This window comes from Pagrus pagrus (assembly GCF_965226575.1).
Source record: "Pagrus pagrus genome assembly, chromosome: 18".
Taxonomy (NCBI): Eukaryota; Metazoa; Chordata; class Actinopteri; order Spariformes; family Sparidae; genus Pagrus; species Pagrus pagrus.
Window position 1 is genome coordinate 19,615,500 of NC_140202.1, and position 18,713 is coordinate 19,634,212.

At 41.9% G+C, this 18,713-nt stretch overlaps 1 protein-coding gene across 1 annotated transcript in view; it reads right to left on the minus strand.

The window, feature by feature from the left end:
• Positions 1 to 4,277: 4,277 nt before the first annotated feature.
• slc25a21 (solute carrier family 25 member 21) overlaps positions 4,278 to 18,713 on the minus strand; it is a 94,744-nt gene continuing 80,308 nt past the window's right edge. The window contains exons 5-11 of the mRNA XM_084382198.1: positions 14,044 to 14,110; positions 12,922 to 12,981; positions 10,519 to 10,626; positions 10,262 to 10,426; positions 8,136 to 8,317; positions 7,026 to 7,078; positions 4,278 to 6,201 (exon numbers count right to left, since the gene is read on the minus strand). Coding sequence (XP_084238324.1) covers positions 6,140 to 6,201; positions 7,026 to 7,078; positions 8,136 to 8,317; positions 10,262 to 10,426; positions 10,519 to 10,626; positions 12,922 to 12,981; positions 14,044 to 14,110 — 697 coding nt within the window. The 3' untranslated portion in view covers positions 4,278 to 6,139. The remainder of the gene's footprint in view (positions 6,202 to 7,025; positions 7,079 to 8,135; positions 8,318 to 10,261; positions 10,427 to 10,518; positions 10,627 to 12,921; positions 12,982 to 14,043; positions 14,111 to 18,713) is intronic.

Sequence of the window (18,713 nt, forward strand, 5' to 3'; positions counted from 1 at the left end):
CACTTTATTTAAATGTCCTCAATCTTAATGTGATTGCGACTATGCTAAATTCAAGGTATTGTAGCCTGGTCTGTTTTACATGAGCAGGAAACTGCTTTCCATAAAAAAAGAGAAGTGCTCGTCCAAGGCCTGTATTTTCTATCACCAAATGTCACGGCTCATTAGGAAAGTTCATCAGAAATGCTTTGAGTGTTGGTCACCACACGAAGTCATTGTTTTTGAATGTTTTGGCCATTGAAAGTCACCTCATTACACTTAGTATGGCCCCATCTACTTTAATTTATGTCCGGTCATTAGCTCAACGACAAAAGGAAACGTGGGCTAAAGAGATTTAATATGTAAAAGCAGCACTAAAATTTGCACCATTTTCAAATAAATTTAGCATCTGAAGCATGTATTTTATGTTAAAAAACAAAGCGCTAAAAATATAAAATAACTACTATTACCAAAAAATAGACATGGTATTTTTAACTCACTGTTCATACAGAAAAGGCGTCTTAACTATCTCATAAGAGAGTTTAAAAGAGTTTTTCAGAGCCCTGCTTTCCTTTGTAAGAAATAGTGAATGTCTACTGCAGAGGCGCCCAAACTTTTTCCTTTTTCCACTTTAAAGGTGCACACTGTAGTTTTGGAGAGAAAGAGAAAATCTTTATTGATCTTAATATACATACTCTTCGTTTTCATGACTGAATAAACAAAAGGCGGACCCTGCCAGGGGACCTTATTTTCCTCTGAGAACAGCTTATGTAAATTCAGTCACGGAAATTTTTTTTTTTTCTGAGTTTGCATTATTACGTCATTGATATTGTAAATATTAAAATTCTGAGTTTGAATGTATCCTCCAAAACTGCACCGTGCCCCTTTAATTGTGGGCAACACGGCAAAAACAAACACCTATTGTTATTTTATTGTAATATATTGTTAAGATGCAAAATGACACCAGGATCCCACGTTCCCTTAGTTCCATAAGTGTCACTTTACCTCACAAAAACAAAAAAATTAAAACAGCAAAAACATTTTAATATTTTTTAATTATGACTAATAAATAAATATCTGCTGAGCCAAACTGAACCCACTTTGAGCAGCCCTGGTCTGATGTCATGTTAATTTTAAACAGCTATAAGTCATAAAGGAATTTTCAGTAAAGCGTGTGTAAGGCACACTAAATTAAAACATTACTGTTGCATAAAAATGTGAAAATCTGTGTGCGGGGGGACTCCCCAGCCTCCGGGGGTTGAGGTGGAGTCCACGTGCATTCAAAAGAGCCACAAATAGGCTCATTGGCCTGCGGTCTCCAAGGTCATCAGACATGTGACCCAAACGCGAACCTTCAGCAGCCACAAAACAGCCAAATAGGGCTTGTCAGGGCCAACTCAACATGTTCATTACAAAAGAAAAAGCACACGGCCCGGTTGACAAATGACATGTTTGCAAAATGATGCAAAAATACTTTCTGAAAGTTTTGAGGGGGGAAAGTGTAGTGTAATAAATTATGAGTGCGTCTGGCAAGCCCTGTCTAGCCCTGCAGCGGAAACCAGAGATTTAAACTAGCCGGGCTCCAGCGTGGACGTGAAGTTTTTAAGATTAATAACTTGATAAAATTGCTCACCTGCTCTTTTACATAGAATTACCTGCTGCTGAGGGTTCAGAAGGTGCTTGAGTTTAGTTTCCACTGCTCCTGTGTTACAGCATAAACAGTCCCTCCGTGTGACAGTGTCAACAGTCCTCCCCACGCAGGAGCTGATTTGACTTGGAAAGCACTCTTCCCCGCATCCAGTGGTCACGGACCGTTGCTCAGGGATCGTAGTGTTTCTTTGACCGTACGTGAACCACATCACAGGGACGTGATGATACACTCTCTGTACCAGCCAGCCCTCACGGCCACCCCATTACCCTGCACCATCCATCACGTAGGCCTGCAGTAAATGATGGTGAACTCTCTGAGTGGCATGAAAAAGTCGTTACATGCTCTGTGTTTTTACCTCAGCCTACAAACAACAAGGCCAAACAACTTTTCCTTTCAACTAAGCTACATGAACGGAGCACAGTCTTGTTAGTCTCCTCTGACTCATGCAACAAAATTAAAATGCGGTCGTCTTAATTGACACCAGTTTTTATGTATAAAAAAAGAAAAAATAGGAACAGTGTGTTTTCTAGACAGGACGAATAGCTTCTCGAAAGTCTAATGATCCCTGCTCTTGTAGTCTAATGTTGGTCAGCTTTATGGAGGCGAAGGTCTAAAAGGCGTAGTCTTAAAAATAGGAGCAGACACGTGTTTATAATTAATGATGTCGAGTCTGACTTCAGTGTCATATGGTTATCTTTACTTCTCCACATGCAATCAGAAACAAGACAGCCATTTGCAGAGTAACACAGAGCAGAGTACGCAACACCGGGTGAACACAGCACTTCATGCGTGTTACTGCTCAATGAACAGTTCTTAAAAGAAGCTGACAACAGCCAGAGTGTTTTCTTAATGCCTTAAAACAGCAATTTAGAGCAGACAGGTGAGTGAAACCTCTTAAAAAACTGGGCTCGGAAAAATCACAACACGTCTGGTTCAGCGTCTTTGGTATGTAAGTGTAAGCATGTGGTACTCGTGTTCGATCACACCGAACGTGTCTCCGTCTATTCGTCAGACAAACTGGGGGAAACTTTTGAAACGTCGCACAATGTTCAATTTGGCAAGTCGTTATTATTCTTTCATGGCATTTAGTAGCTTTTCTTCGTCGATGATCAGTCATGCGAGTTAAATGTTGGCTATGTCGTCTCTTTTTTTTAAAAAAAAAAAGGTGAAAACCATACCAGGGCACAAGCTTTTTTCCTTGCAAAATTAAGTTAACGTTTCTTTTAACAAGTTGCAAAAGAGGAAGAAAAAAAAAAATGCAAATTGCGCGCATTTCCAGGTTGCAAAACCAGAAACAAAACCAGTTGTTTGCCAATCGGCAAAAAACCTCAAAGGATTTTTTTTGTTCATTTGAGTTAGTCGTAATTATTCTTTCATGCTAGCTAGTATTTCTTCTTCTCCCTCTCACCTAGCAGAAACAGGTAATCAGTCACGTACGTTACATGTTTCGCCCACAGAGCCGTCTCCAATTCAACTCTTTCGAAAAGGCAAAACATTTTCGCAAGACTCGAGATGTCGTTTTCCATCAGCGTTTTTGAGTGCAATACTTCAAATCGCTGATGGAAACATGACCACTGGCATGAATTACTTGCGTTTCTTTCAACATGTAGTGTAAATCTTGGACATTTTAATCTATTTTAATCATTAACTGCATCTGCGTTGGGAGAGACAGGTACAGCCATGCCCAAATTGCAGGCTTGTCAAAGTGGAGCCACTGGAATTGAAATGTTACAGGTGAGGATGAGGAACATACATGGACGGGGTTGCGAAGGAAAAAACGAGGAGAAGGGGACTTTGCCACTGAAGATTTATGATCAGTGCGGGGAATCCAGGTGAAGGGTGGCTGTGTTGCCTGGCTACCAGCAATACACATCGCACATGTTACAAGCCGTCACGTCTGAAACAAACATTCAGCACTCCATTACAGAAAAGGACAGGTTAAGCGCTTACAATTCCATCAGTCTGCAAGCCGCAGTTGTTAGTCTATCACCACAGGCCCCCCGGCGAAAAACCAGGAGCCGTTTCAGTTTGGCAGAGAGAGACTCCCACATTAATGATGACTGTCAAATGCCAACGTGGCTCAGTTTTACCTACTACCAGATGAGGTTATGATGAGTATCTTACAGAACAGCCATGACCCCTAAGGCTGTGCAACAGGTGTGTGTGAGACTGTGCATATTTGTGTAAGAGATAGACTGGCAAAGAGAGAGAATGTGTGCGGTCACCCCCCCATTCCTGCAGCCACATTTGCATTTCTTGAGCTTGTTGTTTTAGCTTGCACTGAAGCTACGCTCAGGCACAGACTCCCTGCCCCCCCCCCTCCCGCCGCCACCGATAGAGAAAGCACTGACGCTCGGTTGGCTAATACAACTTCTCTTGACAGGTTCTCAAACAACACAGTGCTCTGATGGGGGAGAGAGGGGGAGGAGGGTGAAGAAGGGGTAAACTGAGGGAAGGTGATACACTTATGTCAATGCCAAAACTCTCCCGGAGAACACGCAACAACACAAACTCACAGTTACAGGATGCACAAGTGCTTCACCCTTAACTCAACACACACACACACACACCCACACACACCCACACACACACACACACACACACACACACACACACACACACACACACACACACACAGTGAGACACCAAGTGAGGAGTTTTATTCCTTTTTATTTGTTATGAATACATGACAGTAACTTTCCACTAATGCTAATACTTAAGATCGAGATTTAAAAAAAAGTCTAATTATCACAATTTCTTACCAGTAAATGCTTGAAAAATAAAGATTTCAATCTAGTCTAACTTAAAGGAGGTACATAAAAATGTCAGTCATGCAAAAAAGATTTAAAAGGCCTTAAACATATAATAAATTCTTAAACACAATAATTATTATTAAGAATTATAGGCACTATTAGCTAAGATATGCAGTACGGCTCAGTACTATGGTTGAGATCACAGTTAGTATTTGTGATCACGTACACATTATTGTTCAGAAAGTACGTACAAACAGTACGTATGTGTGCGCATAGACGTGACACACTCCCCTGTTGTAGTTGGTGTGTGTAGCTGACATCACAGGCTTTTCCTTAAAGGGGCAGTGCACCCCAAAATCAAAAACACGTATTTTTTCTCTTACCCTTAGTGCTTTCTGTGCATCTAGATCGTTTTGGTGTGAGTTGTTGTTGAAAGTTTCAGAGATATCGGCTGCAGAGATGTCTGACTTGTCTTGAATATCATGAACCTAAAGGAACTCTGTTCAAAAGCAATGTTTTTTTTCCCAGAAATCAAGACCAGGTTACTCATGATAATCCACAGCCCTTGTTGTGTGCAGTTTCACATAGGAACGATTTTCTTTTATGGACGAGACTAAGCTAGCTTACATTACAGCTCAGTCTCTCATCTGTGGCTAGATGCACGCTTCCTTCTGTGTAGTGACATGACAAGAAAATAGTTCCTACATAAAACTGATCACAAAAAGGTCTGTGAATCATCTCGAGTACCGGGGTCATGATTTCTAGAAAGAGACACTGTCGTTGAGTTCTTCAAATTCATTTTTTTGGCGCTCTGAGTAACGCAGCCGAGTGCCAGCTACTCACGCCAAAACAGTCTAGATAGATAAATAGCACAGCAGGTAGGAAGAAAAATAAATGTGTTTGATTTGGGGTGAACTGTCTCTTTTATAAGTAGTTTATATTAAGACACAAGAGGTGGATGATCTACTGAGTGTAAGGAAGTGAGACTCATCTGAGCTCTGCATGTGTTCCTTGCTTCATGTTACACGTACTGTGCAGCGATATAATGATGAGATCACTTCAGTGCTCTGTAGTTGGTTTAGAGCTGAGTTTGCTTGGTGATTTTCATGGAAACATTCCTTCACTGACACTGATTATTGAAGTCCACGAAAACTTGGCTTCAAATACCAAGAATTTATTTTGAACATTAACTAACATTGACTAAATAAGCTAACATTCGTACTCCTTTTTATTCTTCAAGAGTTTAACTCTCAAAAACTCTTAATTTGCTTCATTAGGAATGTGCGGGCGTATTAAACAAACAACCCGACAATTATCTTTTGTAATAATCTCTCGCGTCAAATAATCAGAATGTTTATGAATTTGGTGGAAAGTATTGTGTTCATGCAGGGCTGTGATGCTCATAGTAAGAAGCTGATTTAAAAAAGAAATAAAAAAATAGGTTTGTACTTTCGTACTGATCCACTGGTAAAAACCTGTTTAGTATTAGAAATGTATTTGTCAGTTTTCAAACATTGCAGCTGTTTTTAATTCCTGAGAAACTAACTTTGATGACAATGTCGTCTTTCCTGCAGAAAGCTGCATACAAACATATGTTGTAATGCTGGTTTGGTATTTTGCAGGGCAGTATTTTGCATTCACGGTAAAAACAAACAAACAAATCATTTGGTCTGACGTTACTGGAGGCAGTCAACGATATTGCAACGAGGCACAATCCGGAAGGCACGCTTGGAGTTTCCTTTTTTCCTTTCTTTCTTTTTTACCAGTTCTTCTGCAGCCATCCGGACACATATTCATAGACCAGCAGCATCACCGCTCCACCTGTCATTGAACAGAAGAGAGAGCCACAGTCAATCAATCCGTAGTTTCCTGCTTGTGACGAAGCAGCGTGAGCTACACAACCAATAGAAACTGATGTCTAAGAGTCATGTGATCTACAGTGCTGATTCAGAGGCTTTCTGGGAAACACACAGGAATATATTATGTATTCTAGATAGATATTACATGTGTGGACAAATTAGGAAAAACTACTGTGGTGGAAAGTGGCTCGAGTTCACGAGATTTCCATTCAAACATTACATAGATGTTAGAAAACACAATGTAAACATAGATTTGACATTTTTGTTATTGAGCACACAGCACAGAACAGCATGAATTAATCAGCCCAGTTGCCAGGATAAAATGTTGGCAGTTAATGTTTCTGCAAACCACTAATGCATTCGCATTTGTACGTGTCATACATAGATTATTGACATGTTCATGAGCTGTCTTTTATATGGAGAGGTGGAGGGGATTGGTGGAGTTACAGGCGAGAGGGCTGCCAAGCCAGTGACCACAGTTTGAGACTGTGTTTCAACGTTTGTAAGCGTGACACCACTGGATATTTTTAAGTAGACCTCGGGACGATCTCCAGCAGTGTTTGTGGCGACAAAAACAGGTATTTTAAGCCAAAACATGATCCCTTCTAACCCTAACCAAGTGGGTGTTGTGCCTTAACTAAGCCAGACTATAAACAGTGTTGTAACAAAATAAAGTAGAACATATATCCCAAAGAAACATAACGAATCACTTTCATCTGTTGTAACTGACAATTTGTGATTATAAGGACTATTTTAATATCAGTATAAAGAACTTTTTATTGTTACCTGGTCCGAGCCTCATTATCTTGGGCACCAACCCCTTGTATAGTGCCAAGTACCTGTAGAAAAAAAGAGGATGTTAATAATGTGCAAACACTCAAAAATGCATAGTTTAAATTTGAAGTGTGTAAATCAAGTCAAGATTTCAGCTCAAGAGCAGACTAATTCAGTATGCGTGTGTACTTGCGTGTGTGTATATGCAGCGAGTTCTTGCCTGGCTGTCTGTCGGCTGCCCTGCCTGCCTGCCTGTCTGTCTCTCACCCCGTCAGGTACATAGTTGGGGTCTAACGGCCGGTGGAGGCGAGGACCTGCCCCTTAATGCATTCAAGGTGATCGGTGGCTGCCTGCCTCCGCCTCGTGCTCCCTGTCCCGCTCCCTGCCCCCGCCACTGATGGCGTTAATAAGGCTCGACCCACTTCCTCCCTGGCCCTCTGTCTGATTAGATTGACCCGTGGAGCGCCGCGCGGCTCGTTAGGGTCTGCTTAACGACGTCTCCCATAGGGACCACTAATTAGCTGGGACTGTGTTGTGTTAGAGCAGGGGACTGGATGTGGCGGAGGGGGCACCCTCCACGCACCCCTGCGACGATGCAGTGCCGTTCCTGCAGCAGCCCCCAAGGCTCCTGTGTCCACTAACTACAAACGTCTCGCTGGCCCTTGTCTAGTGGAGCTGCATGGGGGGAAAGTGGAAAGCCCAGGGCAATTGCTAACATAACATACATCTTTCCTTGAAGCTTCTATTTAGAGCTGTCATCCTCTGAGGCTTGAAAATATGTTAACATTTACTGTACGACTGACAGACTGCAGAAATGTATGATCACACACACGAGGGGAACACAGCCCAGAATGTAACGTCACTATTTGGTTTCCATTCTTCAGATCGCAGCTTTGTATCAAGCTTTTCGTGCACTCCCCTTGTAGTTAGAGCAGGAAACTCACGCTGCACAATCAAACCCTGCTAACTTGTAGCTGCAGCTGGTATAATTTTTCTTCTCTGGCAGCCAGTTTGGCAGCTAACCAACTATCATCTGCTAAGAAAGCAGACAGAGTGCCTCATTAATTCTTGGATGCACCATTGACAGTTTTTCAAGTTGCGTTTCCCCGACTTATCCCTTACCCTTCCTCCCGGTACACCAGCGCCATGGTCTGGAAGCAGGTGCGGTACTTGATCTCTCCGGGCACGGGCTGGGGGCCTTGGATGCGGCTCTTGGCTACGTCGAAGGGAATGTTCACGCAGGACGAGATGGTCCCAGACACCAGGCCGATAGCGAACTTCCTCATGAACTCCAGGGTAGGGTCCTGGCAGAGACGAAGACGATTAACAATAATAACAGTTAGGACATTTTGACCATTATGTATTGTTCTGCAGGCATACTTAATGAAGTTGGCATGCTAACCAGCTAACCCTGGCCTGTCCTGGGCCAAAACTCCTGTTCTAGCAGTATAAACACCGCTAACTAACCAAACTGCTAGCTGCACGGCTAACTGAGCTACCTAGCTAACAGGAGCTACAGTGAGCAGCTGTTAGCAGTTACTCTAGTGACTTTATCCGGATCCGCACCAAAATTGAACAGATTCTGTTCTGAGTTGAGACCCATCCTCCATCCAAGTATTGTGGAAATACATTCAGTAATTTCTGTGTAATCCTGCTGACAAACCAACAAACCAAGTGACAAATGGACACGGGTGAAACACAACCTCCTTGGCGGAGGTCTTACACAAGCACCGGGAAACATTTCTGGAGTGGGCACCAGGTGTTAAATATAATAACACAAAGGACAAGTAGTAAATAAAACTTACTGCAACACAGAGAAAGTTAACAAAATAAATGCTGAGCCATTGTGTGTATATATACATGTGAAGGAGAGCATGAGGGGGCTTGTGCATATGATTGTAAAGCTGGCATGAAAGCCCTGATCATTTTATGGTAGCGGGGGGCAGATTAGTGCTTCCTGACTGCGGTGCAGCGTTCTGATTGGCTGAACAGAAGCACATGTTCTTCGGGGAGCCAAGACGGAGGATTTATAAACAGGGTGCATGCAGGCAGACTGGGGAGGCATATGGGGACAATTTGGGTAATTGGGCTGTGACTCGGCACAGGGGTATTACTGTACCAAAGAAGCCCAGACTCAGAGAGCTCTGACAGCTAATTGGCCGGGATATTTTTACAAATGACAGCGGCCTCTCTGGTCCAGGCCTTTCTCAAGCGGCTGGACACCCTGAGAGCCGAGGTAAATCAACAGCTAATCCCACTTCTTCTTCTGTTTTTTTTCCAAGTGGGATGTGGGGAAGGAGGTAACATACCCGCGTCCTAAGTACACCCATCAACCCACTTCCTAACAGCCTTAAGCAAACATGTCCTCACACATTCACTTGCGAATGATGGCAGTGTGCTATCTGACTCCTCTGCCCTATTAAAACAGCGTTATGAGAGAAGCCCCAAGCTCGGCCGGCTCAATTTGACTACGGACATGTTTGAGCTGCAAGCTCATCGCTCATGTTTCTGACAACAGGGCTTTGGAGAAGCGCCACTCTCCGCTCCGCCTGTAAGCTGTCGGAGGCCACAATATTTATCCTTTTCTGCCTCAACAATAGCCGTCGTTAGCCTCTCACAAACAAGATCATTCCATCATACCGAAGGATCGTTCCCAAAAGCGACGGCCGCAATCTAAGAAGAGAGCTATTTGGGTCGTCCAGCCACATAATTATCATTCAGAGGATGACCACTTGGTTCTCTGTATACCATGCGTCACTGGAAAAATGTCGAAAATATAGCAGAGCCTGGGCTCCCACTGTAACCTCCTCTTGAAAATAGTATCGTTGTCTGCTTCCAATTAGTTCATTGGAGTTAATCTAATGCTCCCAGTTTGTACATGTGGAACCGGCGTATGGTAACGTTTCCATTAAACAAAATTAACTTTTGTTTGGGCCATCAGGCCCTGCCGGATGTGTAATCTGAGACTTTGAGGATGTTATGAGGAGCAAACAGACGAGGTATTAGCAGGGCTGATCTTACAAGCTCCTCTCTGATTTTTGCTTCCTCCTTGCCATGGCAGGCAGGCTAACTAATCATACTGTCAAACACTTGCAATTCTCCACTGGCGAGGTGGCTGGGACACGTGCGTATCAGATACCCTGAAGGCAGCAAAAATGAGTTGTAGTCAAGCATGGGTCACTTGGCTTGGGTTTGCCTTTTCAGCAAGGAGGTTGGAGTGCGATCACAGATTTTGATTGGCATATTACCGGGCTGGTAGGAATGGCATCCTTGACATTGAAGTAGAAGCCAAAGTAGATCATGTTGAACACTCCATGGCGTCCCAGTGTTGATGTTAATCCTTTATTTAGGCCATGACGTCCGAATCCGTCTGTCTTAATTATGCGTCTTGCTTGAGCGAATGAGGAGGGTTGCTGTGTAGGAGAGAGTGAATTTCAAATGCTGACAAAGAGAAAAGTGCACATTACCAACAGGTTATGAGTCACAGTATTTTATTTCTATTGACCTCTTTGAAGGAATCTCTGTTGGCCTGGAGACTGACTTTCACCACTTCGAATGGATTGACAACAACAGCCTCAGTCAAGCCCGCGCCAAGCCCAGCTACAGACAGCGCCTGGAGGGGAGATGGACATGATTTAGGAGTGTTAGGAGAATGTGGTAGATAGTATTTGGGTAGAGACAGAGCAAACTGACGCAGACAAAGAGGACGGATGTCAACGTGTCCGAGCTGCGAGAGGTTATTAATGCTGAATCACAGTTTCGCTTTCAGGAAACTCGTTCACCGAGTCTTTTTGTCTTCTCGTGTTTCTGTCACGTCCGTCATTGTTGTCGTTTGACAAATGTCTGAAGGCACACAAGACACCTGCGCTTGTTATCGTTTGAGAAATTGCTAGATGACAGACGGGAGGGAGAGGAAGGTGAACGAAAGGAGGAAATAGGAATGCGAGCGAGAGGTTAAAGATTGTTAAAAAAAAGGCAGAAGTCATGATTCAAGGGCGACAAAAAACTTCATAATCAGTCATTTTCTTCTATAAAAAAATATCTAATATAAATGTATATCTCTGACATGTTTATGGGGCTGTAAATGTCTGCATGTAAGTGTGTGCGTGTTGGTGGGCGTGCATGCGTGCTCACAGAGAAGCGTAATGGGAACATGTCAGGATCGTGTCTTTAGCTCATTACTCTTCCTGCCTCTTTATCCTGCTGTCAGAGCCCCGGGACCCATCCTCTCAGACATGCCTCGCGATGTTTACACAGCCAGCCAGCTACGCTTTAATTCCTTATTTGTATTATTACTGTGCGTGTCCTCATTAATCAGAGTGAAGGCATTCAGCTGTGCCACACTGAGTAGGAGAGAGAGAGCGATCCTTTCAGGACCAATCTGTAATTCACTCGCGCTAATGACCTGATGTGATTACAGTACTTGATATGAGGGGGCCTCTGGGGGAAGTGGGGCTGGAGGCACTCGAGGAAGAGGAAGATGAAGAGATAGAGAAGGAGAAAGAAGGGGGGGGGGGGGAGGAGAGCATGATGGATGGGACAGGTAAACATTTTTCCACCAGTGTGCTGTGAAAACAAGACGAGGATATGCGCCGTGCTGGGGCGGCCTCCGCGCTGCGTTACAGGTGAACCATCCATCACGCCTGACACTTGGCTGCCACCTGAATAGGTGGTGTGTGGTGACCACACCCCGGCAACGCAAATCTGTCTTACTTAAAACTCTGACTCAATATAACAGAAACCAGATTAGTCAAGAAGGACGAGACTACTTTATTTGAGGTTTAAGCAGGCAGTCAAGTCTTTTGGTCCAAGTTTCAAGCGAGTCCCAAGTAATTTTTTCTTGGACAAGTCACGTCAAGTCCTTAGTTCTGACAAGTCAAATCACTTTCTAAGATACTACAGTAACTAGAGAAGGCAAGGTATCAGTACCTGTCTGATAATAGTATTATTGGCCAGTTTTGATGTTCAAAAGGTATGACAGTGATTTGAATTTGTGTTATAATTATTGATATTCAGTGAAATAAATGTAATTAAACCAAAAAAAAACTTTATAGAAGCATGTTTTTTTTACCAACCTGATCTCCCTGACTTCAAACTACACACTAATTCACACAACAGCGCTGTCTTTTAAACGACACGCTTCATATACCTCATTCCTAAATCTGAGTGAAACGTTCAGGTTCTGATTTAGAAGTAAAAAAAAAACAAACTACTAAACCTGGGTCCCATTCTTTTTTTCAATAAAACTATGTAATGCCGACTAAATTGGCCCCAATTGTCATTAATTAAAGTTGGTTCACAAACTGGTGACCGTCTATGACACACCCAACATTTAAATGTTTGAGCTAGTCATCAGGGAAGCATTCACATGTGCTTAACACCTAACAAAAGTGTTATTCCAGGCTGTCTTCACTTAATTCGCGCCCGCGAAGTGTACTTTTTGTCCTGTCTAATGTGAGAAGACCAATTTTGTGTTGCCACAATGGTGAACTAACAAAACAAAACCGAGCAGATGTTTTGTTAGGCTAGCAATAGTAGAAACACTGCGCTGTGGTCAGGGTGAACAGGTGAGTCGCCACATGAAGAAAAAAAACAGACAAAAATGTAAATGTGTGATAAATTCTCTAAGTGTATTCATGCACAACCTGTATTTGTACATGAACCAGTAATGAAAACTATACGTTGACAACGTTGACAAATTTGCATAAATGTGTTTAGCTGCTAAAATTATTCTTGGCATCGCTCTTTGTTTTACCAGCGTTTGGCAGGTGAGCTGAAACGTTGATTTTTGACACTGGGTGTAAAGCTCCTCCTGGTCCTGTGTGTTTGTTTATTTTTCAGGTGAGAGTGTATTCAGGTGTTCCTGTGTGTGTGTGTGTGTGTGTCTGTGTGCGTGTGAAGGACTCACCACACCAGGAGACAAAGGGGTGAGATTCAACAACTTCTTGTATTGCTCAAAGGTGAAAAACTGCAGAGGAAAGATCGGGACAAATGAGCCGTCAGAGAGTTGCATTCATACGCTGACATCTCTGCACACACACAACACACTCCCACATGTACACACGCTTTAAAAGCAGCTACCTGTCGGTTGACTCCTTCTAAACTAACGATAGCTCTTGTTGCACTCTGTTAGCAGAGTGGAAAGAGGCACTGAGACGTGCATAAAGTCACATCTTTTGGACAGTCGCAGGAAATCCAACTCGAGTCCTTCCAGAAGAAATCCAGCTGCAATAAACAACTTCAACAAAATTGTCCTCGGGCGACCAAGAGAGACGGGGAAGGTCTCATTTATCATGTCACAATACAATCCTCTCAAATATGGCTAATAAAAAAGTGATAAATACGTCATTTGCTAAGCATTTTTACATAGAGCCCCTTTAAATCTCAACAAGCAAGTGATGACGAACTCTGTGGAAGGCGAAAAGTCTAAATATAAAAACGAGACACATCCATCTGATTTGTTTATTTGAGCGGAGGGCAAAATGCCAGCAGAGGCGTTTTAATCGGAGCTTTAATTCGCTTTAATTCTTCGCTCCAGACATTTCTCACCATCAGCCAGCTTTGTTCGCTGTGTGAGCGATTACCCCATCTTCTCAGTGTGAGCGCTTAATTTTAAAGTTCACACATCCCCGTCTCCAGCATCTCATTATGGAGCAGCTCCATGCCAGGCATCAATGACCCCCCTCCCGCCTCCTCGTCACCCCATTAGTGTGAGGCGAGAGATGCTAAGCCCTCCTACAAACAAATATCAAAAGATGGGGCTCAGGGGAAGGCTCGCTGTAAATGCTTGTAAGTCAATATTTGGTAGGCGAACAGAACAAACAGGAGGAGGCTGAGGAGGCAGACATGGCGGAGGGCGTCATGTGTTTAATCAACATGTGTGTACCACGTTACAGAGAAGCTGCGGTCAGAGTGTTTTCATATGGCAGCGGAGCAGTTCAGGGCGAAACCAGAGACTGAGCGTTGCATCATGGAGCGAGAAGGTTTGCTGTTTTCTATTAAAAACTAACATGCACATCCTTAATCTCACCTTCACCGCTCTCTTTGGCGTCTCTGCCACGATCGGAGGCAGGATTCCCTTGTAGAAGCCGAAGATGCTGCGGAGAAAGAAAAGAAAATGTTACACAAGCTACGCTCACTGTTACGATAGACGACTGATCATTAAGTCCTTTTTGGAGCAAAAATACCAAACATGACCTATTTCTAACATCATACGTGATAGTACAGTAAATACTTTTTGGGTTTTGGTCTGTTGATTGGACACGACAAGTTCTGTCATATCATTATTTTGTAACACTTTGTATATCGTACAATTAATCATTTAATTCAAGAGATTGAACAGCACATTCCTCCATAATTAAAATGATCTTTAGCTGCAACTTTTTTTTTATTGCAAATCATTTCCCGAACCATGCTATTGTTTGTTGTTACGTTTTAGAAATCTGACTCCATTTATTTTGTCATTCGAGGCAGCCATTAGTTTCCATTCATCCTCTGTAAAATGTTAAAATCAACAAGCAGACTACCGAGACTGTCAAATGTGAGGTCATGTTGTGCAGTCGTGCAATCAAAGGGTCAGTTCAGCCAAATTATACAAAATTATCAGCGCAGAGAAATTCAGTTGTGTTTCTGATATTTTGTGAATTCCATCTTTATCAATGAGGGTACGTTGAGTAACAGTAACATCTCTCTGTATAATGCAAAATGATTCAACAGCCTCAAAAATGAAAACAACTTTTCTAAAACAGTTAACGAAACTTAACAAAGTCATTGATTTCCAAATTGTACGGAAATGAATGGAAGTCAGTGGCTGCCTGGTTACGACCACATCTTTCAAACACCACACCTTCAGTCTGCGATGCCAGGTTTCTGTTATGAGAAGGGTTATTTTGTCAGACTTGGCAAAGCTCCTTTAAAAGACACGAAATACGTGGAATTACCCTTAAGGAGTTTAAATTTTGCCAACATCCTGGTACGTTCAGTTATATGTACAGTTACTAGAGGGATCAAATATCTGACAGTATAGAGTTCCTGATGGATACCAAGCTCACAAAATGGGAAACAGAAAGTGTGTTGCTGCTGTTTGGCACCATAACAACCAAGATATATTCTGAAACCACAAACCCTGGCAGACAAGTTCTCAAGGAATCTGTGGAGGAAATGATTTAAGAGTTTATTCCAGCGTTTGATATACTGGACATTTCAAAAGACTCTAGCTGTATAATTTTAGTCAATTTGGTAGTTTGCCTTTGCTCAATCATACGTCCAGCCGTGATTTAAAGCGTACTCAAAGACAGGAAAAATAATAAAATGTTACAGTGAGTTATGTATATAAAGATGTATGCCTACATTTAACACACACTGTATTTTGTAAGCAATCCATTTTATGGAGTATATTTACAGAGTAAATGGACAGTCTGGTTAGATTGTTAGTTTTATGCAAATTCTCTTAAAATAGACTTGGTTTAATGAAGTTTCTCTTGAAATTTTCAGGAATTATCGTACAAAATAATTTACCTAAAAATCATGTTTAACTAAATTAAAACATTTGCTGAATTTATTTAATAAACGAAAAACAAATCTAAAAATGAAATATTGAAAATATTTTGCATTAAGTATTTTTACTTTGCTGGAAAACCCAGGAGAAATTATCAAGAGGGGTAGTTATTATTTTCCTTTACAAGCAGCTGTTTGTGAACATGATAGTAGAGGTTTGTGCCTGACCAGTCCATGCAGACATGGAAGAAGATAGTAGTACCCTTTCTGTTTTGCTAAGAGGGCACAAAGCATGTTTCGTATACATTCAGAAGTGCACACGTGCATTTCCCCCACTCTTGAATTTAGTGAAAACATGGGCTGAATAGTTCATTTGTTTGAACCTGGCAGAGGATGTTGTCAAACGAATAAAAATATTCAGGCATCGATTGATTTTCAAGTACTTTCTTTACAATCCTTTTGGTCACAACCTTATTTCTCAAACCTTGTTTATACATGACAATAGTGAGCTTCCATAAAAATTTTTTAAAAAAGTATTGTGCCACTGTAGGTGTGAAACCTGGCATACATGAGGCATGTGTCACTACTTAAAAACTTGCTGTTGTGGGGAAGCCTTTCGTCAACAGCAAGCTTCTTTTACTTCTGCTATTTTTAAATGTTGTTTTAAGGGGACTGCCTCAAAGTGAAACAGGTACAACAGGTCTAAATCGAAAAAAACAAAACAGGCAGTAACCATAACATCAAGTTGTCACATTTTATATCTGATAAAAGATATAACGATGGAACAAACTGAAGGGGTCAATTAAATAATTATCTCCGCCCTCGTACATTCTTTATCCATGATTACCCAACGGACAAGTGGGGTTGCGTCAGGTCTGTATAACACAGCAGCTAAATGTGGAGCTTACACCATGCCTCCACACTATACGGAGTATTTCTGACAGATTTAGCCATAAATTATATAATGTCAAACCACACCAAACAAAGTAGACAAGGGTGAGTACCATTTTGAGCCTGTCATAGTGAGTTGAGAGTGTAAAAAACATCTGAGAGGGAGCCACTGAGCTGAGGGACCAGCAGTACACAAACCTGTTGCCATGGCAGAATTAAAAATGTCCTGCATCACAAGTCAAATGTTTTAAGACTGCCACACTTCCTTGTTTCTTTACGATTGGGACATTCTTGAGTAATTGTCCAGCTCATGTAAAAACACTAGGGACGCACGGTATATATATCAAACCAATTAATTATCTGCCCGGTATTGGGTATTTATCTTTTCAGCTATTCAAAGCTATTCGTGAAACTCTAGCCAGTAAATAGAGCTGATAACATGAGGCCTAATGGCTTTTGTTGACTTAACAAGCGCAGTGTTTACAAACTCAAATACAGAAGGTGGCTGTTTGCACCTTCAAAGACTAATAAACACTGAGAAGAAGGAGAAGAAGAAGAAGAAGAAGATGCAAAATGAAGAATGTAAAATGTGAAATTATCACATCATATCATGCATCTTTAAAAATGCTGTTGATTTGTCTTCCTAATTGTAAGGATACACATAACACCAGCCTCTCTTCTTCTTATTGACAACACATGCCATAAAAAAAAATAAAAAAAACATCAATGGACTGAAGCACTATCATGAATTGTCGATGCAGTTAAAGCCTGACATATCTCATTCCTCTGTGCCACAGAGCTCATGTTGTCTGCAAATATTCACACATCACTGAGCCACTTTGTTGCACTGTGTCATGTGTTCCTACATCAGGATCAACACGGGCGCTGTAGTTTATCAGGAGTCGATTCAAAACACACAAACCATCCTGTTAAGTACATATTGTAACAGTACATAGTATCTGTAATATTATAAAAATATCTGTTTCCTGACAAAATGCAAGGTTTAAGTGATTCCTGTACATTTTAGTGTAATTTTAGTCTGTTTTTTTTGTAGTTTTAAGAATATTGATGATTATCGGAATAATATCGTGAATAGCAATAATGCTTGACAGGATATTCGTGACATGAAACTTTCATGTCTTCGCATGCCTCACTGAGACGAACATTCTGATCGGTTATTTACATTTCCAAAGGAAGCTTTTAAAACTCGAAAAATATCGACATATCCTACGTGTCTTAACTGGAAAAAACTCACATTCAGAGTATCGGTGTGCATATAAATGTAGGTTTCGTCTTTCGGGAGATTTGTTGAAAATAACAAATACAGAGAATATCACCAGCCTTTGTTTCAGTCAGCAAACCAATTTAAAAGGAAGAAAGTCAACAGCAGAAATGCATAATATATCTGTAAATGTGCACAGCACCATTATAAAGAGAGCATCCCCTTCCACTTAACTGCTTGCAGGATACAAAGAGAGAGAGAGAGAGAGATAAAGTATAAGGGAGTGCGTATTGATACTGAACACAGGTCTGTGGACAAAGAGGACAACGTGGCGTGACCGACTGTATCCTGTGAACTGTGGCACCAGCTCTGTTGTGGAAACATTCTTTACAAGTCAACAGAGATGATCTTGGTTGATTGGGTCCAAGTGTAAATATTTTTGCTCCTGGCACACATTTCCACTGAACATAACCTGAGAAGGGCAGGACATGACACTTACAAGGAATCCATTGCAGCGAGGCCACCTTCAATAAACAGCAGTGAACCGCAACTAATTATGAAAACACTTGCCATCAGGTGACAAAGCCAACCTATTTCACCTGAAGTTACATGCATGGTACAGCCTCTGGGTAGTCGAGCTATCATAATAATGCTGGTGTGGTGCGATTATGGCTGAGGAAGCCGGGAATTAATCCCTCGTATTGTTTGTGTAAACAAGTTATTTCAGTCAGACGGAAGACCCTTCCCTCTGCTCTCTTTGTCCATGCAAATGGTGGCCACAGATTTCCCGGGTGTGGTCAGGCTGGCGAGCCACCAGGTGATGAAGAAGGGGTGAAATTTGTTACAGAACAAATATGGCCTCCAGTGAGTGGCCATCATTTGAATCCTAATTTGATTTCCAATGTAAAGTGCACACTAAGTCCCTTTTTGACTTTCCTAAGCAAATGGCCTCCTGACACTGAGCGAGGGAAGAGGGGGGGCACGTGTGGGTATGTAGGTGTGTGCTTGTGTTTTATTTGTCTTTCATTTTCATAAACCTTTCCTTTTTTAACAGCCTCCCTCCATCTGGAGAGGAGCGTAGCACCGACAGA